The sequence below is a fragment of the Berghia stephanieae genome, chromosome 2 (genome assembly GCF_034508935.2).
Source record: "Berghia stephanieae isolate SIO BIC M18660-M18661 chromosome 2, UCSD_Bste_1.3, whole genome shotgun sequence".
Lineage (NCBI taxonomy): Eukaryota > Metazoa > Mollusca > Gastropoda > Nudibranchia > Aeolidiidae > Berghia > Berghia stephanieae.
The window spans coordinates 25901130-25918342 of NC_088361.1; the positions used below are offsets into that span (position 1 = coordinate 25901130).

At 35.8% G+C, this 17213-nt stretch overlaps 1 protein-coding gene across 1 annotated transcript in view; it reads right to left on the reverse strand.

The window, feature by feature from the left end:
• Positions 1-2410: 2410 nt before the first annotated feature.
• Positions 2411-17213, reverse strand: part of LOC144964574 (T-complex protein 1 subunit eta-like) — a 16975-nt gene continuing 2172 nt past the window's right edge. Inside the window, exons 2-10 of the mRNA XM_078899008.1 lie at positions 13055-13208; positions 11834-11940; positions 9980-10105; positions 9631-9683; positions 8830-9001; positions 7148-7599; positions 6100-6251; positions 5217-5405; positions 2411-2919 (exon numbers count right to left, since the gene is read on the reverse strand). Of these exons, the coding sequence (XP_078755134.1) occupies positions 2696-2919; positions 5217-5405; positions 6100-6251; positions 7148-7599; positions 8830-9001; positions 9631-9683; positions 9980-10105; positions 11834-11940; positions 13055-13208 (1629 nt within the window). The 3' untranslated portion in view covers positions 2411-2695. The remainder of the gene's footprint in view (positions 2920-5216; positions 5406-6099; positions 6252-7147; positions 7600-8829; positions 9002-9630; positions 9684-9979; positions 10106-11833; positions 11941-13054; positions 13209-17213) is intronic.

The window sequence follows — 17213 nt, forward strand, 5'->3', positions numbered from 1 at the left end:
TGTAACATTTCCTGTTGAGAACATGGATTTCTCTGATGAAGACACATTGATTGTATTCTCATACTCGTATTAAAAAAAGGAAAAGGAGACTCCGCAGTATCTGGTGCTGGACTGGGAATATTTTCTCTCAAGGGCCACAAGAGGAGGATTTCATGAGACACATGATTGACAAGAGTTTTTGTCTTTCTAGTCTGCGTTTGTTGGGTCCCAAAGGAATTGTTTTCAATAATTTAATTGCGTGTTTGGCAGATTCCTACACAGTACGTTGGGTGGGGTTCCTGACCTCCCATGGTGGGCATGGAGGTACTTACTGTGTCTTCTATCCCCCTATACCTGTTCTCCAACTTGCTTTCTGTCTGTCTTGGAATGAGATTACTTGGTTTTGTCCTGGTCCTAGCCAGATGCCCTGGCTAAGACTGAGAGGGAAACCGCCAAATGCATAGTTTTGGGAGATGATTTTTTCCTTGTAAATTCTGTTATACACTGTACTATTTTCTTTATATTGTATATGATTTGTAAAACATTTGAGTGTATTCTTCTTAGTCTTAGTGGGAACCTGTGCGTGTCTCTGGATGAGACTTTTAGTGATCTCAAACTAAGTACTTTGACTTTGATAGTGTGCTCTTGGAATCTACACCCGTTTCTTATTTGAACCAAATCCCCTTTCTGTCTTACCTTTTTTGAGTACTTTAATTGTAATTCTACAACTTTTTACTATCCCATTTTTTTCTTCCTTTTTACTGGCGCTGATATGACTTAATGTGTTGCAAGCGCCGTAAAACCCTTAAAAACAAACAAACAAACATGCACAGTACGCATCTATCCAAGACTAAAAGATTCACAAAAATTGAACATGAATATTCCTCGGCACACCACCACCCGCTTTTCCCACCATCTACTCGTATGTGCCATTCCATCCAATGCAAGGCAATTGCTTAAAGTTAAAACTTTCAAGTTTCAATATTTGCATTCCTGTCTATGAGAAGTTGGCCTTAGAAGATTGATGGTTATGCGCTATTCTACATTATGTATGTATTAGTATTAGCAGATAGAGTGTATCAGATATGTATGTATTCTTGGAATAAAAAACATAAGTATTTTCACTTTTGACAAAGTGAGGTGATGATTTTTGTCTTAGACTAGGTACAGAGGAACTTTGCTTCTATTGTTTACTCCCATTCATCCTTTTATCTTAATCTATCGGCTTATTTTCCTAGCGCTTAAAAAACATGTGTGTTGCATGTGCTGTTAAAACTATAAATCACAGTAGCTTTCTGTCAATGTCTTAGAATGAGGACTTGATTTCTCCATAATGTAGCTGGAGCTTTCTCTTGAGGGCTCAGTTTGATGAGTTTTACGGCAAGATATTATTTTGTTCTTGCAAACTGGATAATTTTGACATTTACTGCAGTTTCATTGGATTGCAGGAAGAGAGAATGAAAGCAACATTTCAGCCTTATGTGCAACTGAAGCACAAAGAGGATAAGTAAGAAAAAAAGCAACGCAAGTTGACCACTTTTTAAATTTAAAGCGTCTTTTGAGGAATGGATGGCAGACAAATCTAGGCCTTATGTCAAACCTATTACTGTTACCCTCCATACGGATAAGTCACACGACAAATAAACCAAAATAACGGTGGATCATAATTTGGAAACTTTAAAATCCCAGAAGAGGCAACTTGCATTCATGTGAAGCGAGTGCTTTACCAACTGAGCTATTGTGACCATCTTGGATGTTGTTTGTTTGTACTAAAGGATTTTACGATGCTTGCAACACACTTAGATAATTTCAGTAACAGTAAAAAAGACAGAAAAAAGGGTGTCAAAAAAGTCTACATTTATTAGAAGCACATAAGAATAGGTAAAACACTGGGAAATGGTTCAAATAGGGAACATGAAATTCCAAGGGCTTATTTTGGGATCACCTTAAAGTCTCATCTAGACACAAGCACAGGACCCCACTAAGAGGAGTACACTCAAATGCTAACAAAACATGATATTCTAAACAAAAAATTAGTAGGTGCATAACAGAGAGACGATTTGTAATGGAAAAAATATCACCTCTCAAAACTTACATTTGACTATTTCCCTTTTAGCCAAGAACCAGGACAAAACCACGTGATCCCATTCTAAGACCAAGCCAGATATAGGGATAGAAGACACAGCAAGTGACCACCTGCCCACTATGGAAAGTAAAAAAAAAACCCACCCAGTGAGGGGGATTACTACAGTATTACAACACTAAAAGCAAATGGATATGCTTGATGCTCATCTAAGGTAATTTTCGCTCAACCCCAAACTCCGGAATGATGCTTTCGGCAAGCAAAAACATTTAATACCTCCTAAAAACATTCTCAGAATGTATTTGAAAAAGAAAAGACAATTTGAAAATGAAGAAACCACACAAAGGATTAAATTTGTAATTGCTTTAATGACTTAACAAAGCAAATGGTTTGATTTTTTTTTTTTTCATTATAAAAAAAGGCTTTTAAATTACATAGGTGAAAAAAAATGCATAATGAAAATAATATCACACAAGCTGAAACTGTCACTCCTCATACTTTCTCATGTTGAATTCTACAAAATCACAATGGGTTGAAACAATCCGAACACATTAAAGATCTCTTAAAACCGTACTACACTGATTATGTAGAAAATGATACAAATCCGACAATACACGCATGCTGTTAAAGATTTCACATTGGTCTCCCTCTTCCTCTGCCCATAGGGGGAGCACCACCACCGCCTTCTTGCTGCGACCTGGGGTTCTTTATCGTCTCGTCCACAGACAAAATGAGGCAAGTGGCCTCAGAAGCAGCGGTCAATGCATTGATCTTTACAATGGCTGGTTCCCATACACATGCCTCAAAGTTGTCACAAATGTCTTCATCCATAATGTTGACACCAGACCACCGTGACCCTGAAATGAATAAGGGATATCCTCATTTAAAGTGGTCATATTTTAAAAAAATTATCACTAATTCAACACATCATTGTACAATAAAGGCAGCTAAAACCCACATCTATGGTCGGCCAAGCAAACCTATGAAGTCCCGATTTTCACAATCGACGGATCAAAACTCTGAAGCCTACATACAAGCTTTGAGAACCATGTTATATCTAATTTTAGGCGGATCAGGTTAAAATTTTGACACAAAACAAAAGAGAGAACGGGCTTTCATTTGATACAACTGTAAAAGAAAAAAAATCATTAAAAATTGTTTTTATATTGGACTTTATTTTATTTAAATGATTTTTAAAAACTTAACTCCCACAAACACAATTTAAACTTATACCAAAAGATAGATCTGTCTTTCTTCATTAATTTGGTACCACTTGTGAATAAATTCAACTATTGGGGTAGTTCAGCTTCTTTGGATAGTACCAGAGTGGTATAATTTGGTTTTCGAAACACTCATTTCTGATGAAAGGTATCTGGAGCAAATCAAGTTAACATATATTTCCAGCAATACCAATAAACAAATTTGGTATTTTTAAAAGAATAACACTCTTAAACATGCAAGAAATATGTTCTTAGCTTAATTATGAAGCAAATGCCAGCAGCTATAAAAGACTGACAACTCTAGAAAAAAAAACTTACGCTGATGTCAAAATCGCGAGTTGCTAGAATGACAAAATTGGTGACTACAATAATGATTATGAGGACGACAACGATGAAGAATGTTTGTGTGGTGATCTGGCAAAACCAATCGGATGTCGGAAAAAATTTACTCCCACATTATTTCCTATTTCAATAGAGCCACCATTTCTGTACAAAATGCAGATTGAATTTTGTAATTAACTCGATTAGGATCGAAGTTATTCACATTTGAAGGAAGGGGGGGGGGGGGGGTCAAAAAAAATTTTAATGGAGAAAATCACTTATAAAGACAAGACATACATATTTATTAAAACTTTAAAATACAGTTACATTATCATCACAACAGCACCTGCACAACACGTTCACACTAAAAAAAAAAAAAAAATTAAGCCGTTCTGTAACACAAACCAAAGATATTCTCTTTATTCCCCCTTTTCTTTGCCCTTCTTGACCCCATGCCGTGATAATTAGAGGAGGAGGTTCATGTGCGGCTTCAGCCTCGCCATCTGATTACTCCCTCGGTACTTAATTACAATGACCTTCATGATTTTATTTTCATTGTCAGATATTGATAATGAATTCTAGATATCTTATTTTGTAAATTGTCATATAAAATTCAAATAAAAAAGAGACAGTCAGATCATCTGATTGATGACACATTATTTCACACAGGAAAGAAAATAAGAATGTTGAACTATTATTTATTGCGTAAATCATTTTGTTTATACTTTTTTGCAGTTGTTTTACTAACTCAATGGTAACTTGTCAGACTTGCCAAATTGAAAACTTCAAATTTAGTAATTTTAATGTCAATTTTTAGTAATTTGACAAGGACATTCGTAATTCCTGAAATTGTGTATGAACAACCACAATATTATCATTATTATTATCATCATTAACATTATAGTAGTAGTAAGAGTAGTAGTAGTAGTAGTAGAAGTAGTGGTAGTAGTAGTAGTAGTAGTAGTAGTAGTAGTAGTAGTAGTAGTAGTAGTAGTAGTAGTTTATTATCATTTAAGTATTACTAAGAATTAAAAATTCGTAATTTCCATAAAATTTCGTATTTGGCCATGAAATTTGTCTAAAATTCGTAAAATTACAAAAAATTCGTAAGATTCGGCATGTATGACTCGTATTCATGCGCCCTGCCCTGACTTGCATTCTAAACAGTGACAAAAGGAATGATGTAATAGGTTGGGGTTTGGCAAAAATTTGAGTTCTCAGCGCTGATTTGAAATCCTCTACCCCTAGGCAGATTTTAGGTCCATTTTGAAAGTATTTAAGCATCAATAGAGCTCAGAAGAAAAAAAATGTAATTAAATTATCTATAAGCTTTAAATTGTAAAATCCTTTCGTGAGAATGTTGTTGGATGGATAATAAAAACAATGAGGTGAAAAATTGAAAATCATGCAGATAACTGTTTTTCACCTTTTTTTGGCTCGTATCTCAAAACTAACTCATGCGACATCCAATGGGTTTTGCCAAATCAGCACACATATTGATATATACCGGTCATTCATTATATATTGATAAACTCTGGCATCTTCATCTTGTCATGCAAATAAAAAAAGAAAGAGAAACACTCCAATCACTTAACAATGCCAATCAAACTAACCTGTTGAATGTTTCATTCTTAGTTTGTTGAGAATGTTGGTGGCATCAAAGCCAGCGTTGTCGCAAAGCTGTCTGGGGATAACCTCCAAGGCTTTGGCATATGCTGATATCAACAATTGTTCCTTTCCTTGGATGGTTCTGGATTGTTCTCTCAAGAAGCTAGATAACTCCATCTCTATGGCACCACCACCTGCAATTCAAAATATTTACAGTTTGAGAACTAATCAACATAATTGTAACAAAATTGAAATACAGACCTGCCTTTTGAAAATTTTAAAATTCGTAATTTTTAGAAGATAACAATGTTCACTTTAGTTAACTTTAAAAATCAAATATTTACCCCCACAAGGAATAAAAAACACTTCCAATCCTTAAAATTGTGTAGTAGGCATCATCTGTCATTTTCAATAAGTTAATGACTTAGAGATGACCTGGAATTTTTTGTGATTTTTGTATTTATTTTGTTTGGTTTTTTTTCGTGTGTTTATATGGATGTCAAATGTTGATCAATCCTCCGTGAAAAATAGCTACTACCTAATGAAGAAGAGAGAAAAGAACATGAAAACCCATGATCAAAAATTTTCATGAGATCTACCCCAAGAGTTCAAGACATTTCTGAATTTCATTTGATCTAAAATTAATAACAACAATAACAAATCTGAAAAGGTGTGTAAAATAACGTCCCAGACAACAGAGAAAGAAAAGTATGAGAAAAGACAAGTAACCAAATCACACCAAAAAAAATATTTAAAAATCTCAACTTCACCTGGATTTGATCTCAGTCCCTTTACGCGTGAAGCGAGTGTTTTAGTTATTGAGACCCCCAAAATATTTAAAACCAAGACACAAGATGTGCAGCATTGAACAATGGTTATGACACTTACCTGCTACAACTGAGTCATTCTTCATAGCTCTCCTTACAATCATGATGGCGTCGTGCAGAGACCTGTGAGTTTCTTCCATAAATTGTTCAGCCCCTCCTCTCAATATAATTGTACATGTCTTGGCCTGAGGGCATCCCTTAAAGAAGTTGTACCTGAAAGTAGATGATACATCGGACATTAACTCTCTCGAGTTCACCATGATCAAAAATTGAACAAATTAAAAGCACAAAGCAGAGTTTGTCCAGGGATGCAACTCCACACTGAAGGTTACATGACAATATACTATATATATATGGGAAAATATAAGAATTTAACTATCTCTTAATGATAATTATATGGCAAAATCATACTTCACAATATATTTTTTTTTAAAAACCTTCTCAGCATGCTGTTAAATATTCCAGATATAAGGCGTTAGAAGCTTCTAAAATTCACTAATCTTAACTGACAGGAGCATGCTAATCTATATCACTCAACAAGAATGATAGCTCAATGATTTTATTCCTTTATTCTTTTATATATCAATGCAACAAATCACTCCAGTTAACTCATTTTATCCAAGTTAATTGTTTTCAGGGACAGTCAGTTTACTCTTTAAGACCAAATCCCCTCCTCCCCCCAAAAATGATAGTAGAATGTACAGAACATGCAAGCAAAAACTCAGCAGTTTTAAAGGTGTAAACGATGCTGCTTGAAGCCCATTGTTGTACTGGAATTATAAGACTGGGGGTCCCGACGGCTTAGCTGGTAGAGCGCCCGCGTCACACACAAAGGGACTGAGATAAATCCCGGGTGCAGTCGAGATTTTTTTCTGACCCCCTCCCCTATCCACCCAGCAGTGATTAGGTAGCTTGGTCTGTTAGATCAAGCATAAAGTACTTTGTGATAAACTAGTGTCCTTTCCAAAGGGTAGCAAGCAATTGCTTTTGTTCGTTTCATGCTATAGAAACCAGGATAAACTCCGGCTCCATGTGCCAAATGGCTCTGAAAGACTTTTTTAAAATTAAGAAACCAATGGAAACTTATAGAATATAAATCAATTGCATACCTTTCACATCCCACTTGCAACTCTTCAAAGGACTCGCAGTTACCCAGGACATCAGGGGTGAGGCTCTGAACACTGGTCTGAATAGAACCACCGCAAGCCTTCATTGTACGCTTCAAATCCTCTTCGGGCACTCTCCCAGCGCAGAATAAATCTCTGTCAGCAAAATACTGCGTGGCTATATCACCGATGGGCAACTTGGACAAAACAACTTTGGCACCCGACTTGTAAATGTTATCCAATTTCTCGTACAGGATCTTCCACTCTGCATCAACAATGTTTTGGTATTCAGTAACATCATCCACCCTAACCTCTGCATTTTCCTTCTCTGCCTTGAGCTCAAGCTCCACATTGAGCAGTGCTATCTTGGGGTTGACATATTTTTTGGGCTGCATTTCAAATCCTGCATAGCTGAAGGTTTTCTTAAATGCAACACCTGCTACAAGCAGTGAATCCTGAAAATAGATTATCAGTAAATGAGAATTTTTAAAAACATACGTAAAAATTAAATGAACTACTGTATGACATATGACTTTATATTGTTTTCCAATTCCTAAGACTTAAAAATTAATCTCTGAATTTTCATGATCAGAAACAATGTTTCTGCCTAAATTATACTTATACATATTCCCCTTGAACTAAACCTTATATTTTATTTTTTGTTCATTTCAGACTATATTTGTTAATTAAACAAAAAATTTGATATGTTACAACTTATTTTCTAAAATGCCGAAAGAATGCCCAAAACAAAATATAGTTGACCTTGCCATGATGATTATTTGCTAAAAAGGCTTAGGCAAGTGAGTTTTCTTCCAATGTTTTGTTACTATATAGCCACTTCACAATACACTGAATTCTGGAATAAAACAGTTTTCAGCCTTGACCAAGACAGACAATAAATGTGATCAATCGCCTGAAAATGGAATTATACCAGGGTGAATTTGTTGACCAAAAAAAAAAATTTTTTTAATTAATTAAAAATGACCAGGAATGTGAAAGTTCAGCTTTTGTCAGTATAGTATATAGAATTATATTAATTCTCCTCCTCATCAAAACATAAAAAGTTAACCAAGATTTCGTATTTCTGACTGTACTATTAATTCTTAGTATCCAAATCACCCCTGACCCCAGGTGGTTGCTCAAAATTGTTTACCCAACTTAACCAAGATCTCTATACTATTCTGTATACCACCATCTTTGCCAAAGGTCCCAAATTGGTTGTACAATGAACTGGCCCTGCAACAAGGTTTTTACTAAACTTCCATTTCATTTCAAGGTTCCCACACCCTTGTTTCATGACACAAAGTCTGGTGCCACCATGAAGCATTTGAATGATTACTGATTCCCTCCCATTCAAACTATGACATTTATCAAACTGGCAGTGATAAGCAACCATTGACTTAATGATGTTACGTTGTTAGAAATTCAACATTAGCCTGGGTGGCTTCAATAAAATTGTAAATGTACAATTGTAATCAACCATAGAGGTAGTGGATGTTTTGATAAAATATTCATCAGTTTCTCAACTAGCTCTTATGCTTATTTTAAATCTTCAAATCAAAACTGCAAAATGTTGTATGGTATTGAAAGCACACCGAAAAGAAAATAAAAGAATTCAGATAAAACTCTACTATGCATATCATACGCAAAGCAATGTCTGTTTAAAACACAGCACAGGTGCTTACCTCCAGACCGCCTCCCTGAACTTTCTTAATACCAATCATGTTAAGAGGAAGAAGTTCACCAAGCATACACACAGCATTCACCACCATCTCAGAGAAGAAATCTTTGTGAGCAGCCACCAACTTGGAACTTAAGGCTGTTGAAGCACACTTCATTAGAAGCTCCCTTTGTTCTCTATCAAATCATTCAAAAAATTAAAACAGCAAAGCTTACGACTCTGTTATCAAATTTAAGAAGTCAGGTTGATTATGAATAGAAATTTTGAATCAAAGACAATTAAAATTACAACAACAATGAGAATATAATAATTGTCAATTCAATTGATAAAAATTAAGGAAACTATATTGGCATTTTTTTTTAAATCAGAATAATTCAGCTACATTATTTTCCAGTGTTGAAATTATGAAATGAAGCTTCTGTAGTTGCCTCCCCTCAGTAAATTAGTTCCCAAATAATAAATGTCAATTGTAAAACACAAATCCATTAGGATACGTACAGACAAAAATAATGTTTAAATGCAAGAAATTATAAACCTGGAGGAATTTCTGAGTATAAGAGCAATACAATCTTAATATGCAACTTTTGATGATTAAACCTAACTGAAAAATTCAAAATTGATGCAGTTGTTGAACATGGTAACTAAAGTTTAAATCAAAGCACTCGGGATAGATAGGTCTATTATAACAACTATAAATTTTGCTTTTTTAATTGCTCATACAAAAAAAAAAACATAAAAAAAGAAAAGAAAAGAAAAAACAAATCACATCATTTGCCTCAATCTCTATATTCAAAATAATACTTACTTTGGGTCATCTTTCTTGATATGTACAGCAATATCTTTGAGCTTCTTCAATGCCTGTATAAAAAGACAATAAAAAATGAGCAAAACAAAACTTAAGAAGAACAAGCCTGTTGAGAAAAGATCGCTGATACAATTCATAACTATTTAAGAGATCCAAACCCAACAATTTTAGTGATTATAAAAAACAAAGACAAAAAAAAAAATAATCAGTGACTCTTTGAGATATACTTTCAAAATTTAATTGCATGCAACATTCTTTTAACAAACATTGCATCGCTCTTTCACGCTAAGATAAAACTACCCACCATCCAAACAATTGTGTTCCAAAAAAGTCAACAGTAGTAGCTTACCATACTTAAAGCTTTGCGAACTGCTCTGACAATGACTTGAGGATGGACACCTTCTTCAACAAAGGGCTTGAACTGTTTCAAAAACTCTCCTGCAAGTAAGGTAACTGATGTGGTACCATCTCCAACCTGTGGAAAACCCAAAATTAAAATTGATCAATCAATGGAACAACAATTCTCTTTTCCTTTTTTTAAATAATGGCTACCAAAATCTGACCCTGAATGACAGAACCAATATGTTTGAGTTGTTTTTAAGGATTTTACGATTTTATGGTACTTTCAAAACATTAAGCCATATCAGTGCCCGTAAAAAAAAAATTTTAATTGGACAGTAGAAAGTTATAGAATAATTACAATTAAAAAACCCAAGAAAAGGTAAGACAAATGGGGAATAGGTTCAAATATGGAACAGATGTAGATTCCATGAGCACATCATCAAAGTGTTCAGTCTGAGATCACCTAAAAGTCTCATCCAAATACAAGCACAGGTTTCCACTAAGAGGAATACATTTGAATATTTACAAATCATATATAATAGGTAAACAAAACATAATACAGTGCAGAACAGAGAGAGGATTTACAAAACGAAAAATATCATCTTCCAAAACTGTAACTATCCATTCGACTGTTTCCCTCCCAGCTAAGGTATCCGACCAGGGCCAGGACAAAACCAAGCAATCTAATCCCAAGAAAAAGACAGAAAGCATGATGGAAAACAGATATAGGGGGATAGAAGACACAGTAAATGCCTCCCTGCCCACTAAGGGAGGTCAGGAACCCCACCCAGAAATGGTATTATGCTGAGGTGATCTAAATGCTGGAAATTAATATTCATTTCAAAAAGCTAGAAATCCGGAAATCTTGCATCCACGTATCTACAAAAAATTGCTTTAAATATTCAAGTTGAACACATTGAAGTTTTTAAAAAAAAGATAATATCCACCTAAATAAAATTATAACTTGTGTTAGACAGACAAAAATCGAGTAAATTGTGACCTGTACAAAAATTAATTCAAAGTCAACATTATGAAATTATAGTTTAATTGGTACATTTAGGAGACTGGATGTGCAGTGCCTTTGAATGAAAAGAATAAATCGAATCAAATCCAAGAATTTGTAATTCAAGTCATTTCAACTTCAAACTCGATGTTCTTCATCCTGTTTCAGAGGGTCACAATAAGAAAATAAGTATTTTAAACCAGGGTATAATAATGTAGGAGTCATTCTGAGTATTGTGGATGAAATTAAACAAATAACATTCTACAATTTCCAACTCTTAAAATTGTTGCAGACTTTGTGAATCCTCAGGATGATTTTGGAATGACATCAAAGCAGAAAAGAATTAATTAATCAATAAACTTCATCTGACATGAATTTCATTCAGTTGATTTCCTGTAAAACCCCAAGACTAGTTGGAAAAGCAAAGTTTGGTTAATTCTTTCTGATATTTATATCTTCAATTTCTATCTACCAGTACCAATTCTTGCATAAGTGTATTGTAAATACAAGGATTGATTCAGCCCTCGATCTATAACTTTGTTGCATTTATTTCATATTCCAAGACTAAATTTATATCATCTCAAATCAATACAATAATTTCTTTAATTTTGTCCTGGATTCATTGTAAAATAGTTTCCAATTTTGATCACAGAGGATACTGAACTATCAATTTTCCTCTGTTTTGTCTCAGAGAAGCTATACAAAATGTTTATTTTATTCATAGTGCCGCAATTGATGTCCTGACAAAAGTAATTCAAAGAAACTTTGAAAATAATGGGACAAGCTTGGTTTTGAATTCAGAGATACAAAAGAGATTCAGGGAATAAATGCTTTAGATCTTGATACAAAAATCATTACCTCCGAATCCTGTGACTTAGCAATGTCAACAAGGGTTTTAGCTGCAGGGTGGACAATATCTAATGTCTTCAAAATGGTGGCCCCATCATTTGAAATAACAACACCACCTGAAAAAATTAAGAACAGGACTTATTATCATGAAAATGATTATTAACTTAATAATGGATACAACAGTCATATACTATCAATATTTTTTTAAACTCATGCTAATAATTTTTTTTAATGTTTCCAAAAGCACATGTTAAAGTAAAAATAATTATAGGTTGTTAATTGAAAGAGTGAAATATATCAATAGGATTTTGCTGGAAAATAATCATTAATAATGTCATTGTTACTGTCAGTCATGGATTTCTCAAAACCTTTTTGACAAAGTAAACTAAAGCACAATTTTTTGTGCCACAAGCTTAGACAATAGAGTACATGAGAAGATCGATACAAGGATTACAATTAACAGTTTTGTTAGAGGATTTTCAACAAAAACTATGTACCTGTCACATTCTTTATGAATGAGGGAAGAAGTAAAAGAAGAACAATGCAAAGTGCTTTGTGCGTCTGCAGATGAGGTAAACGGTAAAGCGCTTTAAATGCTACCTATTACCATAAGTAAAGAAGGAGCATAATTTAATGTCTGCCTGAACCTATTCACATAATACTAACAAAAAGATATGAATATCCCTGGATCCATTTCAGCAGGAAACTCTCATAAATCAAGCTAATAATAAATACGTTATGAAAAAGAGAAACAAAACAAAAAAAATAAGCATAACGCTACCCCTTTGACATCCAAAACCAATCAACTTGTAATGTAACCAGAGTTTCTTCAATAGACACGAAGAGTATGTGAAAATAAGTATTACCAAAACATCTTTCATCATTGCAATGATCAAAAATGGAACTTATCAATAAAAGAAATACACCTAAAATTTTCTTACATATATACACATTTGTCATTTTAAATACATTACTTTCCCTTGCCAAATCAAATAAAACTGACCCTGATAATTGATTATTATTTTTATGTTCAAAATTGGAATTCGTGAAAAATAATATTCCACCAACTGTAATAAATTATTAGGCTAATTGCTAATTAGCCCTTAAAAAATGAGATTTCAAATCTGATATGCCAAAAAAATGTTTTAAGGCAGAGCAAAAGACAGTAAATTGATAATAAGAATAGTACACATGAAAATGTAACAACATACAATGACCAAGTTTTTATACCTTTATCATCAACAATCAATTTGTCCATGCCCCTTGGCCCCAGGGTGGTACGAACAGCATCTGAAACAGTTTGGCAAGCATTGATGTTGCCAAGAATCTGAGGCTTACCCTGAGAGGTATCTGTACCTTCTTTCAGTAGAATAATTGGAGCATTCTGGATGAAAAAATAATGTTAAAATAAAGAAATATAGGCAAGCTTGAGAATCAAAATTTAAAACACTTAAATGTAAACTTATAGAGTACCCTACACAGCACACAATGGCATTGTCAAACTAGCAATTAGCATGATCAAAACCATTTTGATTTTCTGGTCAGGAATACAAGGTATGCAACACAAAAAACGTTTCAAGCTGTAACGTATCTGGCAAGGTCCAATGAAAAGACAGTGACCACAGACTTGAGTTATCATAACCCTGATGAGTTCAAATAAAAAAATTCAATTTAATAACAAATCTCAAGCTTTCATCAGTTCGAAATAGAAACGTTAATGAAAAGAAAGAATTTCTTTCAAAATACTACAGTATAATAGTCTGACATAAACATGAGCTGATAAAACTGGTTGGTCTGCTCGTGGTAACATCATGCAGAGACGCCAACTTTAAATTTGGCTCACAGGAGTTTCAGACACCACTCGTAGGAATTTCAATGCCGAAAGAGGAATTTCCGCACACAAGAAAAAGGAATTGGAATGGTATTTGGCATTGTGTTTACATATTGTATAGTTCTAAATAGATAACAGATTAGAATTATATAATGATACATAAACACATTGCCAAATACAATCCCAAAGTTTCCTTATTTCAAATGAAGTAAAGCGCCAAAACCTAATGGTAGAGATTGTAGTACTGGTGGTAGTGTTTGGTATTGCCAAATTATTGAAAGTAACTGGAGGCACAGTTGGATTGTACAACACCAGACACTTTCGATGATTTGTCTCATTCACTGCAGACTGTTGGTGGTTATTGTAGTAGTGGTAGTAATGATGAAGATGTGATAGTGGTTGTTGTTGTAGTAGTAGTTGTAGTGATGATGATGTGGTGGTGGTATAGTGGTTGTAGTAGTTGTGGTCGTGATGATAATGATGTGGTGGTGGTTGTAGTAGTGGTGGTAGTGATGTTGATGTGGTGGTGATGGTGGTTGTAGTACAAATGGTAGTGATGATAATGTGGTAGTGGTGGTTGTAGTAGTAGTAGTGGTGATGATGTGGTGGTGGTGGTTGTAGTAGTAGTGGTCGTGATGATGATGTGGTGCTTGTGGTTGTAGTAGTAGTGGTAGTGATAATGATGATGTTGTAGTGGTGGTTGTAGTAGTAGTAGTAGTAGTAGTGGTGGTGGTAGTAACGATGATGTGGTGGTGGTGGTGGTTGTAGTAGTAGTGATAGTGATGATGATGTGGTGCTGGTGGTTGTAGTAGTAGTGGTAGTGATGATAATGATGTTGTAATGGTGGTTGTAGTAGTAGTAGTAGTAGTAGTAGTAGTAGTAGTAGTGGTAGTGATGATGATGTGGTGGTGGTGGTTGTAGTAGCAGTGGTAGTGATGACGATGTGGCGGTGGTGGTGGTGGTAGTTGTAGTAGTAGCAGTGGTGGTAGTGATGAAGATGAGGTGGTGGTGGTGCTTGCAGTAGTAGTGGTAGTGATAATGATGTGGTGGTGGTTGTAGTAGTGGTGGTAGTGATGATGATGTGGTGATGATGGTTGTAGTACAAATGTTAGTGATGATGATGTGGTGGTGATGATGGTTGTAATACAAATGGTAGTGATGATGAACTGTAGTGGTGGTTGTAGTAGTAGTGGTAATCATGATGTGGTGGTGGTGGTTGTAGTAATAGTAGCAGTAGTGATGATGTGGTGGTGGTTGTAGTAGTAGTGGTAATAATGATGATGTGGTGGTGGTGGTTGTAGTAGTAGTGGTCGTGATGATGATGTGGTGCTTGTGGTTGTAGTAGTAGTGATAGTGATGATGATGTGGTGCTGGTGGTTGTAGTAGTAGTGATAGTGATGATGATGTGGTGCTGGTGGTTGTAGTAGTAGTGGTAGTGATGATGATGTGGTGCTGGTGGTTGTAGTAGTAGTGATAGTGATGATGATGTGGTGCTGGTGATTGTAGTAGTAGTGATAGTGATGATGATGTGGTGCTGGTGGTTGTAGTAGTAGTGGTAGTGATGATGATGTGGTGCTGGTGGTTGTAGTAGTAGTGATAGTGATGATGATGTGGTGCTGGTGGTTGTAGTAGTAGTGGTAGTGATGATAATGATGTTGTTGTGGTGGTTGTAGTAGTAGTAGGAGTGGTAGTGATGATGATGTGGTGCTGGTGGTTGTAGTAGTAGTGGTAGTGATGATAATGATGTAGTGGTGGTTGTAGTAGTAGTAGGAGTGGTAGTGATGATGATGTGGCGGTTGTGGTGGTAGTTGTAGTAGTAGCAGTGGTGGTAGTGATGAAGATGAGGTGGTGGTGGTGCTTGCAGTAGTAGTGGTAGTGATAATGATGTGGTGGTGGTTGTAGTAGTGGTGGTAGTGATGATGATGTGGTGATGATGGTTGTAGTACAAATGTTAGTGATGATGATGTGGTGGTGATGATGGTTGTAATACAAATGGTAGTGATGATGAACTGTAGTGGTGATTGTAGTAGTAGTGGTAATCATGATGTGGGATGGTGGTTGTAGTAGTAGTAGCAGTAGTGATGATGTGGTGGTGGTTGTAGTAGTAGTGGTAATGATGATGTGGTGGTGGTGGTTGTAGTAGTAGTGGTTGATGATGTGGTGGTGGTGGTTGTAGTAGTATTGGTGGTGATGATGTGGTGGTGATGGTTGTAGTAGTAGTGGTAATGATGAGTAGTGGTGGTGGTGGTGGTTGTAGTAGTGGTAGTGATGATGTGGTGGTGGTGGTGGTTATAGTAGTAGTAGTGGTAGTGATGATGGTGGTACTTATAGTAGTAGTGGTAGTGAAGATGTGGTGGTGGTTGTTGTAGTTGTAGTGGTAGTGATGATGATGTGGTAGTGGTGGTTGTAGTAGTAGTGGTAGTTGCAGTGATGATGATGTGGTGGTGGTGGTTGTAGTAGTAGTGGTAATGATGATGTGGTGGTGGTGGTTGTAGTAGTAGTGGTAGTGATGATGTGGTGGTGGTGGTTGTAGTAGTAGTAGTGGTAGTGATGATGTGGTGGTTGTAGTAGTAGTGGTAGTGACGATGTGGTGGTGGTGGTTGTAGTTGTAGTAGTAGTGGTAGTGATGATGTGGTGGTGGTGGTTGTAGTAGTAGAGGTCGTGATGATGACGTGGTAGTGGTGGTTGCAGTAGTAGCTGTAAAGATGATGTGATGCTGGTAGTTGCAGTAGTAGTGGTAGTGATGACGATGTGATAGTGGTGGCTGTAGTAGTTGTGGTAGTTGCAGTGATGATGATGTGGTGGTGGTGGTTGCAGTAGTAGTGGTAGTGATGACGATGTGGTTGTGGTGGTTGTAGTAGTAGTGGTAGTGATGATGATGTGGTGGTGGTGGTTGTAGTAGTAGTGGTAGTGATGATGATATGGTGGTGGTGGTGGTTATAGTAGTAGTGGTAGTGATGATGATGTGGTGGTGGTGGTTGTAATAGTGATGGTAGTTGTGGTAGTGATGATGATGTGGTGGTGGTGGTGGTTGTAGTAGTAGTGGTAGTGATGATGATGTGGTGGTGGTGGTTGCAGTAGTAGTGGTAGTGATGATGGTTGTAATACTAGGGGCAGTGATGATGATGTGGTGGTTGGAAAAAAGGGGGGGGGGGGTGTCCTTGGAACAAATTGACCTCACCGGAATTTGACGGAAGTTGCCCGGAGCCTGGAATTTTTGCCTCTAGACCGGAGTTTTTTCCGGTGAAACCGGAGTTTTGGCATCACTGCATCATGTACAGGAGAGAGAAAACAAAAATACATAACTTATGCCAAATTAAGTTCAAATCATGGGAGGCCTTCCGCTCATTCCTCGAGCTAATGGAAACAACCCAATTTCTTTAACTAACCCTGAAAAAACTTTTAAAAACCTAATACCCATGACTAACCCTAAAACAAAAACCCGACTTTTACTACAGCCTATAACTAACTCTAAGAAGAAAAAACAAAAACAAACAAAAAAACCCATTGGGACTGGGTCCTCGAGCTAACCCTAATAGGAGAGAAAAAAAAAATAGG